Source organism: Cinclus cinclus, chromosome 1 (genome assembly GCF_963662255.1).
Source record: "Cinclus cinclus chromosome 1, bCinCin1.1, whole genome shotgun sequence".
Lineage (NCBI taxonomy): Eukaryota > Metazoa > Chordata > Aves > Passeriformes > Cinclidae > Cinclus > Cinclus cinclus.
This window is the reverse complement of record NC_085046.1, coordinates 49908217-49934805: the sequence shown is the minus strand read 5'-3', so window position 1 is coordinate 49934805 and position 26589 is coordinate 49908217. Positions and strand designations below refer to the sequence as shown.

Here is a 26589-nt window from a genome sequence, read left to right as displayed (position 1 = left end):
ATTTTATCCAGGGAGGACATTGTAACAGCTATAACTAAAGTAGAAAATTTAAAAAAAAATTGGTATAGAGGTTTGAAATTTAATCCAGGGGGAGGGAGGTAGAAAGTTTTTCTTCCTCATCAGACTTGAGTCCACCCAGAACTCTATTATCTTGTCTTCTTATCACAGTCTGCTTCTCTCACGTCAGTCTATAGTTAAAGGTTAAAAATTGCACAGCTTCCTCTCCCACCATCAGTTAATCAAAAGGGCTGTGATTTGTTTTGCAGGGACCACCAGATCTGCTGGCCTTTCACAACCCAACTGAGCTGGGTTGGACATCAGTCATGTGGCCAATGGCAACTGCTAACCACGACAGAACCAACTTAGTCCCAAGCAAACCTAGACAAGTTCTGAGATCTTGTTCTGTCAGGTTGGCACAAAGCCTGTTTCTGGGTCACATGTGGGAAAACAAGAGAAAAAAACGTATTTTGGAGAGTATTTCTGCCTTTGTAATTCATCAGGCAAAAGTGCATAGCATTGAATAAGGTTGTTGCATCAGTGGAAGTCTAACACCAGTGAAAGTTTTAGTAGCTAAGGTGAAATAGATTTTTATCAGTAGTGAGAATTAACTTGCATTTTAACTCCTGTAAGGTGTTACAAAGTGGTTACTATGCAAGTTGCCTTTGCAAGACCTACAGTATGTGCAGGGGTGTTTTTTGTTAACAGCGTTCTAATATTAATTCTTAATATTTTTAATTGTACAGATAATCATTAGGCTGAAGCACTGTGGGATTTATTAATCTTTTTGGGTTTTTTAAAGTGTTGTACACTCTTTCTGCATAGGTAAGAAAGTATGTGTCCATTGCACAAGTAAAAATACTTTCAAATTGCATCTTAGTCCTTACATCACTTGTGTGTATGATTCTGCTACATCTGAGCTAAGTGCTATGTTGTCCAAGTAGCTTTATTCAGGAAAGATATTAGGTGAAATGTAACTTAAGATTTTTTGTCTGATTTCTAAAAAGTGACAAATGAATAAATAATAGACGAATAGTAATTAACAGGCAATTCTGTGAACACTGGAAATAATGGATGGGATTGTGTCATATATTATTAGTCTACCTCCTCACTGCATTTCCTGTGATAAATTTAATAATCTCGAGGCAACCACAATACTATTAATATGCTGATAAACATCTAGTGATAGCAAGGATGCTTGATATCCAGTAGAAGGTATAGGGTTTTTTTCTCAGCGCAGGCATAAGTTTGTGTTCTCATAACTTCTCCTGTTTGGAATTCACAAAACTTTTAGTAACTCAGCTATCTTAGAAACTAGAGTCCCCTTTAATATTGAGTTGCAAAAATTTAGTGTTAATGAAGATAAATCAATCAAATTATTGAAAATGAGAAAATTATACTGGCCTACACATGACAATTTCTGTATAATGCTCCTTTAAAAGTCATCCAGATTTGTGAAACACTTTTTCTGCACAGAGCAAAGGATTAGATACTAGTCCTAATACTTCTAATAGAAAATGTATAGAGAAAAGTGAGACTTCTAGCTGAGCATAATGAAAGAAAAAAAAACTACATGTGAAAAGAACAGCACACTACTTTTACAATTGCAAAAAAGAAAAAAAAAAGAGGAGAATTTGTAACCTTTTGATAAAAAGATTTGAAGGGAGTTTTAGTATTGGAAAAGATTAGCTCCAGAAAAAGAAAAATTAGTTCAACAGAGGTTCAACTGTGCTTACGAAATGGAAGCACTGTAATAGTATTTTGCATCTGAGGGTAATTTCAGTAGTAGTTAAAATTATATTTTGGAGCAAAAATTGATAAATGTGAAGCAAAGACCTAATGGCAAATGGTGCATTTAGAGATTTTATTATTTATTCTTCAAGACTTGGCCCTTTTTCAGGACCACTTTCTTCAAGTCAAAATTCTGTCATAAAATTATCTCTGAAGAGTCTGCACTGAGTTACCTTTTGATCTCCTAAATATATATTTCCTTATTAATGCAAGAGTAAGTAAACAAATGCTAAATAAATGTGGATCATTTTACTCACATCTCAGCATCCATCTGAGTGGGACATCAGCACAATAAAATCCTTGCAATTACTGGAACCTAAAGTACCAAAAACCAATCCAGTTATGTGCAATATGTGTTGATATATTCAAATATCCATTGATCAAAGCATTACAAGAGTCCATATTTGATTGGACATGCTAGGCTGTCACTAAAATGCCAGATGGAGTTACTCAGCTGAAAAGGGGGAAAAGAGCATAATACACTCTATACATATTTTAAGAAGCAAGAAAATAAAATGAGTGAAAGAAGTTAACTGAGTTTTCTAAAACAGGGGAACTTCATCCACTCACTTTTCTGTCATTTATAGTTATAAATAAGGCAAATAATTTTCTAATTTTCAGAGAAAGAAATATTATCTTCATACCAACAGAATGTCGGTAGACATTTCAAACAATAAAATTCTGCATGTCATAAGAATAGTATACATTTTTTTCCTCAAAATCCATTTGCATATTCAATTAGCTATGCTTTTAGTATTGTCTTTTGCTCAAAAAGAACTCTGAAGTCTTTGAAGCTACTGTGTATTCAGTCATCCTGCATAGTGACTCTACTGTGCCCACCTTAGGATCTGCATAACTGCAAAATTTTTAGGGACTTATCTAATTTTGGACCAGCATTTTGTCTACTTGTACAGCCTTTCTGTGAGAGAACAAGAACACAAAATGAAGGATTAAGGTATAATGATGATATTATTCTGCCCTCTGCAGCAGCTCAGTTCAATGCCCCTGAGTGCAGCTTGTCCAGAATAGCATTTGTGTAAGGCTAAGAGCAAAGTATGATACTTATGACACTCCTTTGAAGGAGTAAGTGTGGACTTCATTATTGGTTTAGGGATAGTGGTTTAGGGATGAAAGAAGGACAAAATACATAACTGAGTATCCTTGTCACCTATCCAAAATCATAATATGAACTCTTGTTTAAAGTAGAGTGCAAGGTCTGGAATAGTATGCATACTCCCAAATGCACACAGTGTAGGAAATTGCATCCTTCAAAACATTCAACACTCACAATTGGATTATATAATATTTCCTCCCATTATTATGAAGCACAGAATTGGCATCATTGGAGTCTGATAAATGGTTGTTTTTAACATTTCTGCAGGTCAGTTATTAATACTAGAACCTTTCATCCATTTCTGCCATTGCTCTGTTATTTTTCTCCAGACCTTTATAATTTGACACATTATTTGTTTATCTTCTCTTTGATTTTACTTGGGTTTTGGTTATCTTTATACAACACTATTCCTTTCCATAACATTTTGTAGAGGGCAAGTCAATGGGATTTTACTCATTTACCCAGCCCCACTGTAATATCTCTATGACACAGTTACTGATTTTTTTAGAGTTTTTTATCCTGAGAGCGCAGCTAACGGCATGCTCCCAACATTCTGACCAACATAATTTGTTTTTAATATATGCTGTAAAACTTAAAATTGTAGTAGATTTTTTTCATTAAGTCTTAGATATTGCAATGGCATTTAGAAATTTTTGCTTGAAAATATCAAGGAGAAAGGCTTCAGGAAAGAGACTCTAAACTGTGCTATGTTCAGAAGTATAATAATTAAACTTTGTAATTAAGTACTCAGAAAGAATGTAGTCTAGAAATTTCTGCATGAAGGATAAATCTGAATGGTCTGTCTTTGGTGAAGTAAAATACAGTATTTTAAGAACGATGGACTAATAATACCAAAATGAAACAAAAAGTAAGTGACATTTGTGTATGCTGACAGTCATTCAATACTTAAAATTATGTAAAGATGAAGAGCACAGGATATACAAGGAAAAGTTTACAGCAAAAGGTATTACAACAGTCCAGGAAAATACAAATCACTTCTGCTGTAATCATAGGGTAGAGCTCAAGGATATTTTGGGTTGGTTGTCTGGTCCAATCTCCTAAGTTATTAATTACTTTGTGGTAATACATTGAAATCTATTGTTCTGTGTGCTGTAAAAATACTCTGCTAGGTCTGTCTCAGACTGTCTTGTCTCCTAAGTAATGAAGGTAAGGAAGTCCAGAGGGAAGCTTATCACAGAACAAGAAATACAAGTCACTTTTGGGCAAGTCACTTTTGCCCAGCCACATTCCCTGTTTGTAAGTAAATGAGCTTTTGTAAGCTCATCAAAAACCAGTGTTTCCATTGAATTCTTAATAGGATTCTTGTAGGTGTTTTGGGGAGGCAAGTTGCATTGGTCAGATAGGCTTGAATTCTACCTGCTGAATAAATAAAATCCTGTAACAAAAAATCTCAGATGGTTGTTGAGGTCACTGAGTGGCCATGTGCAGCTGGGCCCTGGCAAAGACGATGTTATCTCAGCTGAATGGTGAACATGCATGAGCACAGGCTCAGAGGGTTTTCTCATGATCCTCATTGATTCAGATATTCATATTAAATCAGGGATTGTCTTTTGTATTTTTTCACCTTTTCTACCAACTTACCAGTGAATGAAAGGGAGGGAACTTAGTGCATGACATAGGTGGTCTTAACACTGATGTAGTATGTTTTAGAAAAAAAAACCTGATTTCTCATGACTAGAGAGTTCTCAGAGGAGCATTTTAAGCAGTACAAAGCCTAGGCATCATGACCTATGCAGCTCTGTCATGATGCTGATATTTAGTGTGACTGATTTTGTTAAAAGATCACTCATCCATCACCAATAAATAATGTAAAGAAGATTAGTGATTAGTATAAAATGGCAAACGGCAAAGAAAACAAAGCCACAAACGAGTCAGTGTGTCACGAGCTTTGCAAGAAGGAGCAGAATCCTCAGGACTAGACAGCTTTAGATCTGCTTTTAGTCTCTGTAACACAGCTGTACTGACGACTTGTGGTGAAATCTGGATGTAGATCTCAGCTGGAAAGTTTTGTTTGTGACTAAGTAGAAGTCAATGTCTTTCATTCAATTTGACATATTTCTATCTGTTCTCAAGCAGTCAGTAAGTCTTCAATCAAGAAAAAAAAAAAACAAGCAAGAATTTTACTAGTTTCACGTATTGTTTCATCTACTCTCTTTTGTGATTACAGTATGGTAATAAGGTACAGAACAGTAATGTCAGAGAGACCTCTAGGAGCTCATCTGGTACTTCCTGTGACAGCTCCTCCTTTGTCTTTCCTGACGCATATTTCTTTGATGAAACAATAGAGCTCACAACTCACATAGGGACACCACAGCTTCCCCAGGTCACCAATTCTAGGACTTTACTCTCCTTACCATTAGGCAGTTTCATTGAGGTCTCTTCTGGATTTTCTTTGCTCCAATTTTAATTCTTTGCCTGCCCACTGCAAGAAAAGAGTACAGACTGCTCTCCTGGCTTTGCAGAAGTCTCTTTTGTGAGAAAGAACTGTTGTTGGGTCCCTTTGTCTTTTCTTCTTTAAGCTAAATCCTGACAATCTGTTCTTCTGTGTATGTCATGTTTTCTGGACCTCTGATTATTCTAATGACTATCTACTAGGCCCCATACAGTCAACCTCTCCCTTCCACCTTGCCTTCTCTTCCTTTTCCCTCTCTTTGCTAGTTGCTGGTTTTGAATATTTGTTGGTAAAGAAGCATCCAAGAGTTGAAACAGAATCACTATGCATTTCTTGGAAGCTCTCTGTGTGAGGCATTTTTTTCATGGCAGTGATGACTCAAATTTCAGTTGTGATTCCCCTGGGTCTTCCAGATCCCTGTCTTGTATTTGTGCTTTACATTTATCCCTACTCAGAAATGTGTGACACTGTCATGACCTTTTATGTTTTTCTGCAGCTTAGTTTGTAGTGAACTTTTAAATCAATTAATTTATAGGATTTGTGCATGTGGTAGTTAACACAGTGGATGCGTGAAAGAAATTTGCAAAGCATTGAGCCTTTCTGTAGACCAGAATTAAAATCATATTGTGCTGGGGCTCAGTGCACAAAAGTAAGTCCTCACTTTCAGAGGCCTGGGAATTACTAGAGAGATTTTAGCATTTCCTTGATGCTCCTGTTATTAAAAGTTATTAAAAGTAATTGGAGACTGACGTTGTAATACTTACTACAGAGCTATCATTTATTGATTTTCAGATCTTTCTGGGGAGCTTTGTGAAACAAGGAATTAGAATGAGCTCCTTGAAGTGCAAGCATTTCTCTCCTCTGTCACAAAAGTGCTCCAGATGGACATTGAGCTGGGCTGGTAGAGGGGTGGTGGGACAAGTTTTCAGAAAATTATTTTACCCTTCTGTTATTCATGCTGAATATTGTAACTGAAATGCCATTCACTGTGCTATCAGACTGCCAGAACAGAAAGACAGACAGATGCTATTACACATTGCAGAATTACCAAAATAAAAGACATTTCTTGCCTAATAAAATATACCACATGTTAGGTGGCAAAGGGAAATAAGTCAGAAATGTGCATAAATTTAAAAGATATACATCTGCATACATATATGGATCTACGTACATAACTGTATATGCATATATACGGGGTACATATATATTTTTTCCTGTATATTTATGCATACATACCTACACATACGACATAGTGGAATCCATTAAGCTAGGGATCCATTTTGGATTATTTTTCTGTCTGCCTTGTTTTTGAATATGGTACATAGATACATAGATTTAAGGAGACACCTGGATTTTCTCTTTATATGGAATTACTTCATTTTGGCTTTGATTGCTTTGCCATTTTATGAGGTTTCCTAAATAGATAAGCAGAGAACTATGACAGTTTGACAATCCCTTGTATTAAACACCACCTTTCTCCTTTTTAATTTTCATCTCTCTCTAACTAAGAAGTCCCTTGCTTTGGAGAAGAAGGGGGAAAAAAGCAACAAAAAAACAACAACACAAAACAAAAAAGGAAAAATTAGGTAAGGCAGATAAAAGGTAGTAGAAAAAAAAGTAAAGTGGAAGTTAGAAGCAGAATTCATAAAGAAAACAATCATTTATTTGACAAATGTTTGACAAATATTTGACAAAAATCTGACAAATGAAGGAATGTTCAGTATGCTCAAGAGAATTTCCTAGCCATCAGCTTATTCCCTAACACACCTATAGCCACAGGGCCAAATCTCTTAATTTGCTTCAAGGCTGGTCTGAGCCAATTATAACACTCTCCACAGTTGAATCCTAGCAATTGGTGGCAACTGTAAAAACAATACCTTCTATGAATCTTGAAAAGTAGTGACCAAAGCATGGTGAAGCTAGGAAAATAATTGTTCAGCAAACACTAACTGAACAGTGTTCCGTGTATCAATTGTCAGTTAAGTATCGTCCTAGTTACCATATTTTTAGTCACTATATATTCAAATGCATATTTTCATGTCTCACTTATTATGTCCCTTAGTTAAAAATTTTATTTTCTAGTGTTTTATAAATAACAGTGTAGTGCTTTGACTGTTATATTTTGCCAATTCACTGTACAGGAATTGTACACAGTGATTAATATCATATTTGTGCAGTACTGGATGAGCCAGAAATCTAGTTCAGGCAGGTGAACATCACTGAATCTCATTTGAATTTTTTGAAGATTATGCTGATACAGTTAACAGTTTCATGCACTCAGGCTGTTTGCTGTCACCTGCAGAAGAACAGATACCAGGGGGTACCTCAGCTGGAACAGAAGTGGAGTTGCATAGAAAGGCAATACTGGATGTGGAACAAAACCTGCCTAGACTAGGTTAATCCATCATTGTCTTTGGACAATTTGGACTGGTGTCCTGGTTTCAGCTGGAATAGAGTTCTTTGTTTTCCTAGTAGCTGGTACAGTGCTCTGGTTTGGCTTTAGTACGAGAATAGTGTTGATAACTTGGTGCTAGGAACTGCTTACCCTAAGGACTTTTCCATTTCTCATGCTCTGTCAGGGAGCAGGTGCACAAGAAGCTGTGTGGGAGAAAGCCCAGGACAGATGACCCAAACTGGCCAAAGAGATATTCCATATCATAGAACATCATGCTCAGTGTATAAACTAGGGGAGTTGGCTGGGAGATGTTAATTGCTACTTGGGGACAGGCTGGGTGCTGGTGAATGTATGATGATGAATTGTACTGTGCATCACTGGTTTCTTTGGGTTTTTTTTTCCCTCCCTTTTTGTTACATTATTACTATTATTGTTGTTGGATTTGTTATTGTTTCCATTATTGAACTGTTCTTATCTCAGCCCATAGATTTTAACTTCTTTTTTCCATTCTCCCCCATCCCACTGCAGGTGGGGTGTGTGTGAGAAAGCAGTTGTGTGGTACCTAATTAAGAGCTCAGGCCAAACCATAGCAACTGGCACAGCGAGTTCATACCAAATCTGTACCTTTTGCACCATCCATTTGCACTATTTCTGCTCTGGTACTAGGAGTCATAATGTTATTCTTGCTGTATGATAGAACTGAGCAGTTTCAAAAGGATTATATAAAAATTACATATAAAATTCTTCTTGATGAGTATGGTTTCCAGCTCATTCACAGTTACTGTCTCTTCATACTGTCTCTTCACAGGATAGCACAGAGATAAGAGTATATTCTGCTCCATACACAGCTCAAAATACCTTAAGAAGAGTATGTTTACAACTGGAGAAACACTGAACTAGACTACTGGAGCAATGGGTTATTTACTGGGAAAAAAAAATCTGCATTATGATGCAAAACTACTTTTTGCTGCTTCACTCCATGACCATTCTTCAGTCTGTTTCCATTTCTGAAATAAATATGTCCAGTCTGAAGCCAGGATTTCCCCGGTAGTAGTTTGTTCAGATCATCCATCAATAAAACAGACTCACAGCTGCCAGTTGTTAGGTCAGATTGCACAATATCTCTATTTTTCCAGAGACTGACAGAGTTTAAGACTTGAAGAAGAGGCAGCAGCTGGTCATTGCTGATAAGACTCAGTGAACACAGTAAGCCATAAATAAAATATACATTTGATACAGAATGTGCAATCAATTTTATAAGTTACTAATTAACAGGTCCACAGCTTGCAGATCCTTCTGGATCTCACCCATTAAAATCCACATTGTACAGCCGGGTTTAGTGCTTCTTTCTGGGCATCAAAATTGTAGTTTTTTCCAGTTTCTCACTAAAGGTTTGTCGCTATCTACAAACTATCAGTATGTTGTGCACAGCTTTGTTCTGGAATGGGATAGGATATAGACTAACTGTATTGTAAACAGCAATGCTATGCATACAATTGCAAGTGCCTCTAATTCAGAGATCATTCTGTATATCCCCCAGTTTTAAAAACCATTTTAGTGGTGTCTTCTCAGACTTCTAGTGTAGATGGAGAATTAAAAGCTAGGTGCAAGTACATCTATCTGAGTTCATATTAATGGATATACTTCAAAACCTTGATAACTTGTGTCACACAAGTTATCACCATAAACTTGGTTAAGTCATTCACTTGTATGAGAAAGATATTGAAAAAAGGTACTCCACATAACATTGAGAGTTACATGTACTTTGTAATCTAACCTCATTTATAGGATTAGTTCTTCCAAACAGAACATGCCAATAGTCACAAGAAAAGTAAAATATAAGAAAATCTTATATGTGAAAACATAGGACTCTTCAAACATGAATTAATCTGTCAGATCAACTATAAATATCTACAAATCAAGCAAGGGAAATCTCATACCAGGCTCTCTTGCCTGAAAACCATTAGTCTTTCAGTTTATAAGGTGAGCAGAAAACTGTCTGAGCAGCCAGCCTCAGAATGTCACAGCCAGTGGTTCAGAGTGCACCTGCTTTTCCATTAAGCTAATGTTAATTAATATTTATGTAAAAATAGTGGGACAGTATGAACTCTCAGCTACTTCACAGGTAATACCAGAGTGGTCAATAGGCCAGACTGTCACTCAGGGGAAGCTTAATATGCTGTACAAGTGGTCTGGCAGGATACTTATGTAGTTTAACCATCCATTTTTGGACTCCAAACTGGAGGCAGTCCAATGATAGGTCCATGAAAATGGTTTGGAAAGTAGAGAACAAGTAGAAGCAGAGAAAGCTGGGCTTGTTCAGGCTGGAGAATGGAAAGCTATGGAGGGATCTGAATGCTGTCTTCCGTTACTTAAGGTGTGATTTTATAGAAGTCAGGGACAGATTTTACTCTAAGGTTGGCTGAGGAAAATAGGTAAAACAGGAAATTCCAGCTGATCTAAAGGGAAAAAATACTTTACTGTGTGAGTAGTGATCCAGTGCAGCAAGCTGCCCAGAGGGGTTGTGAAATCCAGATTCTGGAGATTTCCCTGTTCTGTAAGTGCTTTGATTCAAGCTTGAAGTTAACACTACTTTGAGCAGAAGTTTGGAGTAAATGATTTCTAGATGTCCCTTCCATTCTACATTGCTGTTTTTTGAGACTAATGCAGGAAGCTAATTTTGACCAGAAATTGAAGGGTAGATGAAACCTTAGCAGACTGAGGAGAGAATTTTGTGGCAATGTCACGTGTTGTTGAAGCACCACTGGACAGTGATCAAATTATGACAGTGGAATATGAGACAAAAAGAGTTAGAACTTCAGTAATGTGGAATAACATGAAAATAGCAGCCCTAAGCTCCACTTTCAAAATTAAACAGGAATCCCATGCAGCTTGCAGAGAGATGGTGGGGTGTCCATTTTAATAGTTATATAGCAAGTACAAATGGAAAACCAGTCATGTTCTGCATCGCTGAGGCTTCCAAGTAATTTTCAAGGGTAGCAAACAATTTTTGTTTTATTTGAAAAGATTATAAGGCCAGAAGGGATTTTTGCAATTATTTATTCTGACCTCCAATTTAAAGCATGCATGGCATTTTCTCTTTACATAGAGCATAAATTCTAGAAAATATCTTATTTTTCACTATACAATTTTTTAGTTGTAAAGAATCTAACATAACTTGCAGCAAATCATGCCAAAGGTTGATGAACTTCACTGAACTTTATTTCTGGCTTAAAAGCGCCTCACTTCATCTTCTACCAGTGGGTTGTTTCATGCTTTGCCTGCTACAGTGAGAAATTTCATAACAACTGCAACTTCTGCTTTCTCTCTAGGTATTTAGACAGTGTAACCAATTTGCTTTTTATCATTTTACTCCAGGGTTTTCAAACTCGTATACCAAACATCACTCCTATAGCTGGCAGTGCTCTGGGCTTTCTGAGCCTGTTCACTGAGGGAGAGACTTTATGTGATAACTGGGATTCAACAGGACAACCCTCTTGCAAAATGCTTGTGACTCACAAGTTAGGAAGGGCTCTGTATGACAAAGTTTCAGGTCCTTCAAAATGATCAGTCTAAACCAGCTTTTTCAGTCCATTTTTTTTGACTCTTCCTCTGTGTTTTCTTTATGGCAAGAAGGGATGTGCATGCATTTTCACTGACACTGTTGTGTTTTAGAAATGGTATTCCCCAATTTAGTGTTCCCACTGAAACTCCAAACATGCACCACTCATTCACTTTTCCCCTCTCTCTCCCTCCCTCCCTCAGTAGCAGGTTGGAGAGGAGAAATGGAGGTACAAATGTAAAGATCACATGTTGAGATAAGAAGAATTTCCTGGAAAGAGCAATGAGTTAAGAAAATAAGCCATAACAACTGCAGTATCAATAACAAAGTATGCAGGAGGGGCAAACAATTCACATGAGATTGTTTGGAACTGCCACTACCCAATTGCTTCCTCCAGCTTGGAACCATTCCTTCTGCCACACTTACTCTAATGGAAGAGACTCCTTCCCCAGAGCCCCAGCCATGCTCTTCCTTTTGCTACTGCAAAAATCAACCTGTCCTGGCCAGAACCAGGACACTCATGTAACAGGCCAACTATATCCTAAACACTTCTCTCAGTGTAAATTGTTTCTGCATCATGTGCAGCAAGGGTTCTCATCAATATTGGTATTTGAAGAAAATATTTCCATATCAAGACATGGTCAGAGACAATTTCCAGGTTCAAAGGCCAGCAGTCACTGGGTAAGTCCACAGTGACAAGGCAGGTCCAAGGTCAGGCCAGAAGGCAATCCATTTGGCCTAGGTCCGAACTGGAGAGGTCCAAGGCTGCAGTACCTCCAGTGTTGCACATGTGGGAACACTCTGGAAAGGAGTTCCCCAGGAATGTGACAGGCTCCCGATGAGGTTTCCTGGCAGAGTTTTTGGGAGGGAGCCTCTGCTTTTGAAGAAGCTTCAGAGCCAGCTGACGCTTTTAAAAGACCTCTCTTAGCAAGCTGGCCCTGAATGCAGGGAGGTACATTCCTGGTCCTCTCAAAAGAAAACTGCATGCTGGAGCAAAAAGAGTCCAAAAGAACTGACCACAGGAAATAACACTGGCGTTGTTGTCTTTGTCAATATGTCATTCTCCTTCTAGAGCATGGAGGTTAAACTCTGTCACACAAAGCATGGGAAATCATTCATAATGCCAGTGCAGTAATTTAGGATTTTCAAGTCAAGTTTTTCAGAAGCAAGTGAAATTGGAGTTCTGTTTTTACTGTTAATAGTGTAACTGGAACTCCATACACTGCACCAGCATAATTCCTCTGCCCTGTGAGTATATAATGATAGTTAAGAAATGTCATTTCAACTCATAGAATAAGATATTATCATAATATCTTTTAAGTCTTCGGTAAAGTGAGTCATTAGCCAATTTCAATTATCCCATAGACAAATGTGAAACCCACATGTGAGAATTAATATGCTTGAATAGACTGATTAAACAAGCTTCAGCAAGCAAAAGGACTGCTCTGAGCACATACTGTAGGAGGTGGTATCTTGACAATGTGAAACACATCACCTAACATTTCTGTTTGTCAGTCTCAATCAATACATGTGTCTGTTTTCAATAGAGACATAGTTCTTTACAGTAGCCATGAGACCCAATCTGACCTGGAAGAGAAATCATCTAAATAGCAAAACGCAAGCCTAAAAATGGGTTCTGGTTATTTTGATTTACGATCTCAGCATTGGATACAAAGACAGTTTTCTCCAGAGTAAGCTGTAGATAACAGAACACATATCTGAAGTCTCCCACTTGTTCCCTTTCACACTGAAATTTGTTGCATCCCTTTAAATAACTTCTCTAGAGCAGCAGCATCATCACTAATGTCTCATAATTTCTAAAATGTGTGTATTAACTGTACCCTTTAAAAGGTTATTCATACATTTGTATTCTAATAAGAGGATATAATAGTCTGCAATAATTTACAAGTTGATCTTAAACAGCAAAATCATCTTGAAATGAAATGGTTTGGACTGTAGAAACATGAAAATACATTCTGCGAGAATGTATTCTTTGGGAATGTTATCCTTTACTGTGTTCTATTTCTATCTGAAATGCTCTTCCATAGCAAATGGCTTGGGTTTGGACCTCCAGCTTTAATCTTTATTTGTCCCAGAATTATGTCTTTTTTATTTAGTGTAGCTTCCTTTATTTCAATTTGGATATGCTTGATAGTCAGCCGGTTATAAGCGCCAGTGCTGAGGCCTTCATTTGAAATCTATTGCTATTTTATATAATAATGTGCACTGCAAGTCATGGTAGTACCTATTTGGGTTAGTATTAGTTCCAAAGGATGGGGTACCCTTCAGACTTGGCAGTTTGGGAATTGTGTTGCTATCATGAAAACAGGCTAATATCTGTATTCATATATTAGTGCTAGTTCTGGCTTCAAAACATGCATACTATGTAATTGGAAAAAAAATTCTTAGACTGAAGTCTCAGTGTTATTATCAAGAATTCATTGCTTCCAGTACAGCAGTAGAGGAACAATAAAAAGGAAGAATTAAAGCTGAATGTTCTGAGGTTCCTCAAGGGTCAGTGGGGAAAGAAAATCAACAGCAGCAGCAGCAGCTGCAGTAGCTCTCATCAACAAAAGAAAACCCTTGTGCTTCCCAAAACCAGTTTCCAACAGTGCCACAGTCCACGTTCTGTATGAAGTGCCAGACATGAAATTACATGGATGGAGAGAAGCCCAAAGTCCTTCTGTCTCTTATTTTTTTTTCTCTCTGCTTTTTTCTTTCAACTTGAACTACTGCTTGGGGGCAAGGAACAACATTTCAAAAGGAGAAATACTTGCGAGAGGTATAGGACCTCCAAGGAAAGACCATTTGGTGAAAAACTTGCATCAGTTCTGCTCACATTGATTGTGATTTAATTTACCTTGGGATCTTGATAGTTTTAGTTCATTTGTTAGTAAAATGATGGCATTGGCTCTTAGGGAGTTGTCATATTTAGTTCCATGTAGGCTATTACTGCAAGTCAGATAAAATGGAGCAGTAAGATATTGTGGGCTGAATGATGTAGGTGCACATAAGAATGTTACCTGTTTTCTTCTTTGTACAGGTTAAAGACACTCCTATGTGGGTGTGTGAAGCAGGATCCCAAGAACAATTTAGCTATTTTAAGCTTATTTAAGGAAGGTTGTGATTGTCTTCATTATATATTAACAGCAAGGGAATTAATCTAAAAATTAGATAATGAATACAATTCTGTGATATCACTACCACTGACATAACATTTTACAGAACTTATTTTTTCTTTTGACCTGTTGCCACATAATGTATAGGACACCACCTTAAATGATCCTCTCTTTACTCTCAGTCTGATCAAATCTATTCAGTTTGATTTTACACTCCCTATAAAACATACTTACTATTAGCCATGTTTGTGCTAATAATTACAATTTCTGAAGTATTCCAATGGGTCTCTGCCATAAAATGAGGCTGGGGCTACAGAAAACTTCAAAAGGCATCCACTCACTGTAGAAATATCATTGAAGAGTTCCTAGGCTTTTTTATGTCCTTTTAAGAAGGTAAATAAACCAGAGTCTTTAGCAATATTAACCTGAATAATTTCACTACAAATGGCTGCATGTATGTGTGCATGCTGCTTACCCATCCATCAGGTTTGGGTAAAGATAAGTTTATCAACTGATCACAAAAAGACACAACGAAGTCATGGAATCCTCTGACTTATTTTGCAAGAGCATGACATTGACATGTGCATTCTATCATGACCTGCCTGGGCAGACCGCAGAATGAGTTATAAGTTTGCTGTGGGACTTTCCCAGCTTTGCTGTTGTTGTCATCTGCTCCACCTCGGATAGTCCTAGCTGTGAAAAGCCCATTCCAATTCTGACTGCAGTTACACTTTCTGTGATTCTCCTGTATACCCTCCTCACAGGGGAAGTGCTGTAAGCCCATTCTTTCAGAACACATAGTAAAAATTATAATTGACTGGGTTTTATTAAGTATGTATGTCTGTTCTTTTTATTCCACAAATTAGTTTTTTGAAAGTACTTGCTTTTGCCCTTAGCACTACCTCATGATCCAGTGAATTTACAGTACACAATTAATTGCAACAGTAGCAAGTTTGGCACACCATGCTGTTAAGGATAGCAGGGACTGTAGTGATTTTATAATGAATTCACTCTAAATCTCAGCAAATGGTAGCATACAAGGACATCTTGACAGCTGCTTTCCCCAGCTAAATCTCACCACTGAGACTCAATTCCAAGAAAAATAAGAAGTCAGGCTTGGTTAGTAGTGCTGCAGCTTGGAGTACAAGTTTTGACAAGGGAAAAAATCATTTGTACTGTACTAGCTTTTCATGAGCTGGGGCAAGGAGTAAATCTCTCAAATGGCAAAATAAAGCTGTCAGACAGCTTTTCCATAAGATGCCATTGGACATCAATACAACAGTTCTCCCTCCTGATCTTTTTTATAGGTTGCTAATTCTGAAAGAAAAGTCATCTTTGCCTACATATTTGTGGATTCAGGCACTGACAGTTTAGAAGGAGTTGTACTAGAACAAAAATACAGACTCAATAAACAGGAGTACCCCTATAGCCTGGCTGAAAAGATGCTTTAGCTAAATATCTCTTACCTAGAAAAAGATACTGTATTTGCTGCTTTATATTTTGTGATTGATATATACATGTATGAAATAAGTTCTCTGAAAAATCAACAGTCAAATATAAGTCACATGAGAATACTTTGATGAACTGAAGAACATGGCAATGGCCATCTACCTGAGGCATGGTCATCATTAAGGCAGTAATTTTGTTTCAAAGGCACTTGAATAGGTTTCCTTTTCTGCCTTTACTGGACACAGATGAGAAAATTTGTGCTTTTCTCAGTCTGGCCACTTTTTATGCACCAAAACATAATTGAAGCCTAAGAAGTATGGTGAGACCCCTTGCAGGGTTCTTCTCTTCTACAATAAGTGGGAAAGCCACAGCTTCTAGTGGGACATCTGAATGTCAGATTTTAGTTCCTGATACTGAAGGTCATGGAAGTTCTTATAGTTGCGGTTATAGTGATAGTTATCTTTACCTTCACTTTAAAATGTGCTATTTTATGGCTGTGGAGGAAAAGGAGACAGCAATTGATTCTTAATGTGCTCTTAAGAAAATGGGAGAGTGTGTTGTATTAACATTTACTGACCTTTTGTATGCTTTTCACAAGTATTTTACAATATTTAGTTTCATTTTTTATTAAAATCTTAAGAACGTTTCCCTTTCATAGATTACCTTTGAGGTATGGCATAATTCTGAACATCTTACAAAGGGAAAAAAACAACCACTTATTTCTAAGGACAGTTGCATTAAAATGCTTTGGCCATGAATTCAGACATCACATCAATTCTTATGTTAACAAGCAAGGCATGTTTCAGAGTTCTCTTTCTGGGCTGCCTTTGAATCTTTGATTTTCAAGCAGTGTAAAGAGTTTTTGCAAATAAATAGTACTGTCAAGTAGACCAACCACTTTAGTGAGCTTATAAAGAAAACAAATGTTTGAGACTAATCTTAGTGAAAGAAAAAGAAATCATTTGATACTAGCACGTGAAAAAAGAAGTAAGTCAGATGTGAGTGCCTCCAAAAGGAAAATCATCATAAATAGCAAACTAAAAGATTTGGGTTATACTTCCATTAAATGCGCAAGTAGCTTTAAATTAGGTGTTCCTAGTTTCCTGAAGTGGCCAAGGGTACTTTTAGTTTCTTTTCCTTTTCTTGGCAGGTTTTTGAATTCCTGTTTTCTGCCCCAAGTTTCCAGTGTGCTCAAATGCCTCATTCATGTTGCCGTGAGGGCTTGACTAATCTAAAGTCTTACTCATTAGAATGGTGACCATGGATGCAAACTCTATTCACAATTAGTAAGCACTCCTTATATTTTCCCCAATTGGTTGCAAATAAAATTGATTTATCAGTTAACAAAATGAGAGTAACGGCAAAAGTATTGACTTCACTTACCATTGTCATATTAAATTCATGTGTACATGTTGCATAGCACATTAATGAGCAAGAAGTGTTACTGGAAGCAATGGGAAATCTGTATTTTTTTTTTAATCATCTTAGTACATCCACATATAGATACACAAGAATTCTCCTTTTATTTTAGAAGGTTCGCTTAAAGTCAGTTTCTACACAAGTACTATCATTGAAATGTGGACGTGTGACCTCCCAGACTCTTCTCTGAGTTCTGTTTTCTCAGTTTCAAATAATTCGGCTCTTTGGGTGATCACTGAAACTGACAGAACCTGCTCATAATCTGCCTGAGTTGCAAGCAGGCACAGAATCTCTCACAGCTTAGCATCTTCAGCTGGCAATGTCCACTCTCGCCATGAGACTCCTCAACTGATGGGTTTTCAGTCTAGGTGGGCTCTTCCCAAGACATGAGACAGGGGCAGCAAACCTGCAAAGTGTCTACTCAGCTTCATGTTGGTCCTATGAGCATAATAATAAAGATGAGGAAAAATCAAATCAGCACAAAATAAACTCGTTTGGAAAAGCCTACCAAGCTTTGACACCACTGACTTTAAGAATCTAAACTGGAACATGTGAATGTACTTGATGTGTAAATGACATTAAACCACTTTAGATGTTTTTTTCAAAGTACAAAGTCTTCAAAAGCTCAGATGAAGGGCTCACAATGTTCATTAAGAAGACTTGACCTGAGTAGAATAGATACTGCTGATGGTGAGAAGAAAAAAGCTGGCAATAAGAAGCAAGGTGAAAGCTGTGAAGTGCACAACCATATTAGCATGCTGAACTTTTCAAACAGTGACAAAATTATTCTTTCAGTGTCTGTTTCTTCACTGCAACAGCAGACAGAATTCCTGCACAGGTGTTAATGAACCATGACCTTAAATCAAGTTGATTTTGTGGGAGGCTAGATGTATGGGGTGCTATAGCATAGCTGAATGCAAAATGCATGTTTAAAGAAAGTATTTTATTCAAAAATAGAGGAACTATACCCAGCTTTCCACATGTGCAAATTGAATTTTTTTTAAAGTTTTGTCTTTAATTTCATCATCATATATTACTTCTGGGAAATAGCTTTCTTTTCTACCTATTATTACTTCAGGTGTCCAAAATTGAATTATGTTTTTGAAAAATGTCTTTGGGCCTATTCTGCTAATAGCAATGACTGGGTAATTAATTCAAGCTGTTCCATTAAAAAATAAGTAAAAGACTGAACAAAAGAATATTTTCTGAAAATATTAATGGTTATATAAAGTATTGTTATTGTTGCTGACATCCCTTAGTATTTAATAGGGATCTATAATACTAATGGAAACTGGAAAGGACATATTTAAAGTAAAACTTTTAAAAGTTCAATTCAAAGCTATCCAGTCCTGTAAATGAACACCCAATTGCTTCCAGGAAATAGCTAAATGTAGTTGTTAAAGTTAGACAAGGTCCCAAATAAGTAATTTTTACTGGTCTTGTTTTTCAGAGGTTCTGACCATTGACTTTTATTTGAAAGAATTCCTAGCCCTTCTTTTTAACCATTTCCTTTGGTTTTAAGGACCATATAGAGGTCAGGAAAATTTCCAGAGCAAATGGAAGAGATGTATTTAGCTTCTCCAGGTATTTTACAAATAAATACAGTCATCAGCATTCTGAGGGCTGTTTTTTGAATGGAGTCCTCTGAATGCAGAGTGCCATGAAGTATCAGTCCACTTAATTTAGTTCCCTAAGTTCTCTCAGTATTTTTGCTTCAGTTACTAAATACTGAGAAATAAGAGTCCTAAAATGTTGAAAGTAGCAGCATTTTACTTAATCAGTTGCATTTAAAAATAATAAAACCAATTTTTTATATTAAATGCTCAGTAGAATATGAAGCGTACTTTCAAAAGTTGTGCATTTTAAGACTTCAGCTATAGTGCACTTTAAAAAGTTATACATTTAGAGATTGTTCAGCTATATCAGAAATAAATATATTATTGACTATTAAGAATTCTGTTCATACTACATTAACTTTTGTTTGGTATGGTTTTATATTAAATGAAATGGTTCACACAAAGATACATTTATGAGATTAAAAAGGAATCACTTTTTTATGACACTCTGTAGGATTACAAAGAAGTCATCTGTGAGAATACAGAAAAGTTTTTTTAACCTTTACTTTTTCTTGAATATTCTGTACAGGAGAACTTGATAGAAAACATCGATGACCAGGTCCTTTACATTCTTTCATCTACTAACTGCAAATCTGGCCTATGAACCCATATTTTTGCCATAGTTTTAACCCAAGTCCAGCATTGCAAAGGCATTGCAACATCAATGTTAAAGGCTTATGTGTGTGTGTGTGTGTGTGTGCGCGTGTGTGTGTGTGAGAGAGAGAGACAGATATTCAGATAACTACAAATATGATTTGATTCTGATGTTATAGCCATGTTCATATGCCTGCAGGCCCCAATAAAATTACATTGGCCATTTTGTCCTTAGAAGACTGTTCTTTCTGTGAGGTTACAGGATCTCTTAAAAATTGGATAGCTTTATCCATTTTCTTGGTCTCCACACCTTACTCTGATACTATTATTATTTTATGCTAAGTCAGTGAATGCTGAGCACACAAAACTTTGCAAGGGTCTTCTCTTCAAGAACAGATGTGAAAAGGCATCCTGGTCATACATAACTCAGTATGCACAAACTTAAACGTTTCCCACATCATGTCTCGAAGGAGAGCTGATTTGTATCCAAAAAGCAGTTCTGCATCAAGGCTTTATTCTAATCAAAAATCATCTCTTTCCTCCTCCATCTTCTCATCATGCTATTTGTCCACAAAAGCGGGGGGGAGGGGGAAGGGGGAGGGGAGAGAGGGGAAAGCACTCAGTCAATGAGACCTAAAAAGCTTCCCATGACTCAAAATTTATATATAAGAAAAGCCGGTTTTAAAAAAACAGAAGAAATATTTTCTTGTACTACAATACATTTGAAAACTGGTTTTGTCATTAAACTGAATTTATATACTCTTAATTCCATAAGACCAATACTTTTGACAGTTTAGCAAAATAATAATTTTTGGCAAAAATAGTCTGATACTTAAAATTACATCCATTAATGATCATTCTTCATACTGGACTGCATTGCTCCTTCTCCTTGGATTAGCCTTTCCCAAAATCTTCCAAAGCAGAAAAAAAAAAAAAAAAAAGCAAAGGGCTCCTGAGCAGAAAGATTTACATCCTCAAAAGGAGACCACAGAGGTTTAAATGAGAGTGAAGTGTGAGATGGGAACAGTGATCGTATTTTTAAATTTTTTTTTTTTTGCCTGCATGAAACATCCTTCTCCCTTCTAGCCTTATTTGCTATTGTTTTTTTAATCTCTGTATTTGCAGGGTTTTACTCTTTGCTATGCTCAGTCATAGCAGTGTCTGCAATATAACTGCATAGCACTCACAATTTGTAGCATATGATGTTTAAACAAAACACTGCTCATCTTTTTTCTGGCTGACACGAAGCAGGAAGACTCTTAAGGGCTGTTCTCATTCAGTTTGACTGACACAGAATAGATGGGGTGTAACTGTGTCTCCACACTTTTCATTAACTGTAGATTGCAAAAAACTCCAGAACCTCTTGTATGGCCACTGTGGTGCAAAATGATCTGGTTTGAGGCTTATCTTATTCCTGTGCCTGAGGTTATGTCCTACTGTATGGATGCCAGCTAATGAGATCTGTCTACCAAGATCTCCTCTGTTACAAGCCTTAGCAAAATATGCCAGGCAATTGGAGTCTTGGGTGGTGTTCACAAGGCAGTGCTGTGGTTATTGGTTGTTGGGATGTCTAACAAAATATGTGCTGAGTGCAAAACCCTTTAAATCATACATTACCTTCTTGACCTTTCTGGAAATTTTAAACATGTACATTAGTCTCTTCCTAAATTTTTGCTTCTAATCCTGAGGGTAGGTCTTCAGAATGAGGAAACATGGGTCCAAATGGGGCCTAGACAATATATATAAAAACACACCACTAAACACACTAAAACAATAGATGTGAAAAACAGCTCTGTGTATGCTACAGTATGCTCATGGTTTAAAACTGTATGTCAATTGTCATTTAAATGAGTTCAAACATTCTGTCATAGTGGTCTGTGACAGCCATCACTGTAGTCTGTAATTCTGCCATCACTTTCATCTGCTTTAATCATTCTACCTGTTTCTGCATTTTTGATCTGCTTTTTTACAATTCTTTTTTCTTCTCCTAGTGCCTTAATTAGCAGTCTTGCTTCCCAGTAAATTACTTGCTGACTTCACTTGACAGAAAGGATATAAACAAAGAGAATTTTGAGTAACAGTCAAAACAGCAGCATTAGTGTCACAGCAAAAAAATTAATAATAATTTCAAAAGTGAAATTGAAAAAAACAGAAAATAGGAGTTTCAGATACCATTAATTCTATAGTTGGATCCTGTGTTAATAAAAGCAATTCTGTCATTCTCTGTGGAAAGCTGACATTTGCCTTTAAATGCTTTTTAAATAATCGTTTGTAATCCAGGGCTATGTACTATCAGAACTGCTAGATTGTATTGCAGGTTGGGAATTTTGCTGCAGCAATCGTGTGGCACATTCTTCTAACTTGCAGCACTTAGTTCTATGATAATTGAATCACAGAAGCTAAAATGACCAATTCAGAGTCTAGAATAAAGTCACACTATTACCACACCCATTGCATTAGCACTACAGCTGAACTTACAGTGCAGCACAGCAACATCTAATAAAAACCTTTGGCTGACACAAATTTTTTCACATAACTGTATTTTTTGCTATCTTATATGATGTTAACAATTCAAATACATTGAAAAAAGTATTTTCAGAGAGCTGAGCATTTCAGGGTGTGGTACTTTTTAAACATGTGTAGATATTTGATTGTTCTCTTCATCTACAGAATTTAATTTTCTTGAGAGTTTGGTGTGAGTTACTTTAAACTTCTGTCTGGAATAAGTAGTTTTATGGTCTAGATTATTAAATCTAATTGTGAAATGGCCTGTAGTTTTGGAGGTATGTGTGAGATGTGCAAACAAAAAATTATGGAAGTAGAATATATATTATGTAGGATTTTACTGGTAAAATTTATCAATCAGTGAATTCCATAGATTATATTAATTTAATATAAAATAGCTTAGATGAGGGAAAAGAGACATTTTTAAAAACCTGTTTATAGGCTGAGCTAAATCATTATTTTTCAATGAAACAAATCACTAAGTACATTGATACCAATTAAGTTTTTCATTTTTGTTTGAGTTTAAAGTTCATATTTGAGTGTCTTGCTGAACCAGAGGAATAAAAAATAATTTTTCAGTAAGGATATTTTTTTTCAAACTATAAATCAAAGTGGAGGGTGTTTTTTTTTTATTTACACATAAGTCTTAGTTAGTCTAAAAGGATTAGAAATAAGCTCAGAGCAGTAGGTAAAAATATCCAGTTGCAGACCCAATGAAAAGATACATGATTAAATCAAAGTTCAGAACCACTCTGCTAAAGTATTACAGTAAAAGCATATATACTTTTCTAAAAGTGGTTAAAATGCTTTTGGAGTTTGATAATATATATTTATGCCTTGTTTAGTACCAGCTGGAGAGAGTATGATGAACATGTTTGTTTTCCAGTGACAACAGAATAATTTTCAATTAAAAGCTGTTGTTTAGAAAATAAATAAATAAATAAATAAATAATCTAAAATAAACAAACATTGTTTCCTCTGCAGCATTCAAGGTCAAATATTGAAATAATCCATCTGATAGCTTAATATGTGAGTTTTAAATTAATTGAAAATAATTATGGAATCTGACCACATATTCTCATTATACAGAGTATAATTAAAAAGCTAAACAAAGAGAATATAAAATAAAAAATAATTAATTTCTGTCATTATAAATTGTGTGAATACAGAAAAGAAAATGTGTTCTGTTTATGTGTCCTTTGAATACCTTTAGTAACAAGGAATTCATTTGTTTGCCAGCAATGTGGGATGTCTCCAATTACATGTTGTTAGCATTTACATATAAAGCATCTGAGCTCAGTTAATGCATTATGGAACTCTACCTCTTTGATGCATCATAACCTTGCATTTTTATTCATTGCAGAAGGGAATCCATATACCTGGTGGGTTGGAAAAGCCAATGAGAAGCACTACTATTGGGGCGGATCAGGACCTGGCATTCAAAAATGTGCCTGCGGCATCGAACGCAACTGTACTGATCCCAAGTACTACTGCAACTGCGATGCTGACTATAAGCAATGGTGAGTGCTTTACAAGAAGGCAGGATAAGAATGACCAAATCTCCTAATTTTCACAACACTGCCATGACTTTTAGTATATATATTTTTTTTCTATATTTCCTTTCTTACCAAAGAACAAAAGTAAAAATATTATCCCTCCTGCAACATGTCAACCCATGCCTTGATTTACATTTTATTCCTGATGTCTGTGACTGTAAAATATGAGGACTATATTTATGATATCCAGCCCACTGAGCTATAGAAAAGAATGCTAAAATTGCAAAGGCAAATCCTCATAAGAAAGACCATCACTTTGGCCACCCATGCAACTTTGTCTCCATCAGATTCAGTTATACTGCAGTACAGAATTAATTTTATCCCTGAAACTTCGTGGGTTTTCCCAGAATTTCTCCTTTTTATAGTGTTGCTGCTGCAATTGAATGTAAGTGATATGTATTTAAATCACTCATCTGGTACCTCCAACTCTCATTATCCATCTTTCATGAGAAAAATATGTTAAGAACTAGACTCAACACATATTCTGGAATGAGTCTCTGTGTTTCAGGGGAAGCTACCAGCCTTTGCATGGAATAATTTAATTAATTAAGGCAGAAAAAAGAAATAAACTTGCATCTGTGTTATTCCTCATAAATGTGAACAAACTACATGAAGTTCATCATCATTTCAAGTGAGACCCTCTCTGTGGTCTTACAACACTTGGTTTGTGAACCTTAATCATTTGTGTCTCTTTTGTCATGACAGGTGGGACTATATTTTACATGGTATGCAATATTCAGTGACATATTGAAACCATACTTTTATGAACATTTCTCCCATTAATAGCAACCTGTGGGTAATTGAATCAATACTGGCTCATAAACTGTTTGAGATTAATTGAGAAATTCTACTGCTATTAATGAATGTAGAGCTACAGAACTGTAGTGATATGTCAGGGACTAAAAAAGAAGAAAAAGAGAGATAATAGGAAGAATTGCAGAACCACAGAATCACAGTATAGTTGTGGATGAAAGGGACCTCAGAGTTCCTCTGGTTCAACCCATCTGTTCAAGCAGGGTCACCGATAAACCATTGCCCAGTACTTTGGACAGTTTTTAAATAAATCCAGGGATGGACTCTGCAGCTTTCCTGTGTGCATTTTCTCTGGTCCTGGGACTGGGCACCATTGGAAAGAATCCATCTGCTTTGCACCCTCGCATTAGATATTTATAGACATTGATGACATCCCTCTTAACCTTCTTTTCTCCAGGCTGAACAGCTCCAGCTGCCTCAGCTTCTTTTCATATGAGAGATGTCTAGTCCAGTCCCTCTATCACCTTAGTGGCCCTTCATTGGACTCCAACTAGTAATTTCATCTCTGTCTTGTACTGGAGCCACAGACCTGGACCCAGAACTCCAAATGTGGGCTGAGCAGGAGAGAAGGATGGCCTCCCTCAATCTGCTGGCAAAACTTTGAATAATACACCCCAGGATACCATTGGCCTGCTTGAGCGCACATTGCTGGCTCACATTCAACTTGGCATCCACCAGAACCCTCAGAGTCTTTTCTGACAAGTCACTTCCCAGCTCCCAGCATATACTGCTGCATGGGGTTGTTTCCCCCAGGTGCAAAGCTTTACACTCTTCACTGTTGAACTTCATTGTATTTCTGTGAACCCACTTCTCCAGCTTATGAAGATCTCTCCAGAGAGCAGCAGGACCCTGTTTGGTGTGATCTGCAATAATGAAGTATGAAATACAGAAAAATAGAGTAATAAAGAAAACCTTCCAGTCCCTGAAAAAATTACATTTTAGGATGTAGAAAATCAAATATTGCCACAGACATTGCCACCCTAAGCTTTGACGTTGTTAGGATAGTATGCTGTTAGCTATGATATGGGATGAACCACAGGACACCACAGATATAGAAAAGTCAATTTTAGAGACAGGGTAATCACACATGCTGCCAAACTTCAGAAATAGAATTATATAGAGAGAATGAAGAGCATAAAATCAGATGACTCCAACTCAACCACAGGCACTAGAGCAGTGTGGCAGAAGGGATGTAGGTTTGATTTTGTGTCAGAATGGTAACAATTAAAGGAAGATATTGTGATAATAATTACAATAATGGTAGAATTAGGAGCACTTACAGTTTTCATTGCCTGAGGCACTGGAGGCATATCCATGAGTAATAGGGGTTTGTACCATATGTTGACTGTTTTCTTTTACAGCAAGGGAAATGTATGGGGAAAGTAGCACTGGATTTTGATCTCTTCTTGAAGATTCCCTAAGAGTCACAGATGATTATTTAATAAGTAGCATTTACTCAATAATCTTTCTGTAACCTCTACACCCCCTATACACACTGAGATTATGTGGAGTCTATTAATAAATAGATTCATATGGTTATTAGATTTAAATCTAAAATAGGCTTATTATGAGAAAAGATCTACAACTGTTTACTCAGAACTTCATACAAGAATACATTTATACAATATTTCTTTACATAAGTATCAGAATTTTTTCTGGACAACTACTATTTATTGTGAGAATATTTTATGAAAAGCAACTGTAGTACTGGATATTATATTTTAATCTGTAGTATGTGTAAATCACAGGAAAAAATGAAAGCTATATATTAGTCTTTAAGGACATTTTTTTCAAGATTCATTTTTTCAGTTTGGTTTTGGCAGAATCTAGTCTTTTCCACAGCCATATCTCTTGAGTTTGGGCGTTAGTTTGAGTAGTCCTAGTTAGGAATTCTACCTAGCCAGGTTCATCAATACCTACAAAAGCAAGTGAGCTCAGGAGAATAGGAGACCTTGATGATTTCAGTCATTGGGATAGAATTCAACCAGGGCGTCCAACACATTTGTGCTGAATTCTGGTGGCAGCAAAACAGCTCCTGGGTTGGACCACAGGATATGCAAGGGTTTATGATGAGCAAACAAGTCTCAGTTCATTTATTAACAAAGCAGCTTACCACAGCTTGCCACCATAGCTGACCAGCACAACTTATTTTAGAAGGATTTATGATCCCTTAAAAGAGAAGGGATGAGTAAACACCAAACCGTTGCTGAGAGCTCAGGTGGGACTTTTGCAGTAATTACATATCT

At 36.5% G+C, this 26589-nt stretch overlaps 1 protein-coding gene across 1 annotated transcript in view; it reads left to right on the top strand.

Moving 5' to 3' along the window:
* CNTNAP2 (contactin associated protein 2) overlaps positions 1–26589 on the top strand; it is a 1050597-nt gene that overhangs the window by 843979 nt on the left and 180029 nt on the right. Inside the window, exon 14 of the mRNA XM_062510213.1 lies at positions 23338–23494. Within this exon, the coding sequence (XP_062366197.1) occupies positions 23338–23494 (157 nt within the window). The remainder of the gene's footprint in view (positions 1–23337; positions 23495–26589) is intronic.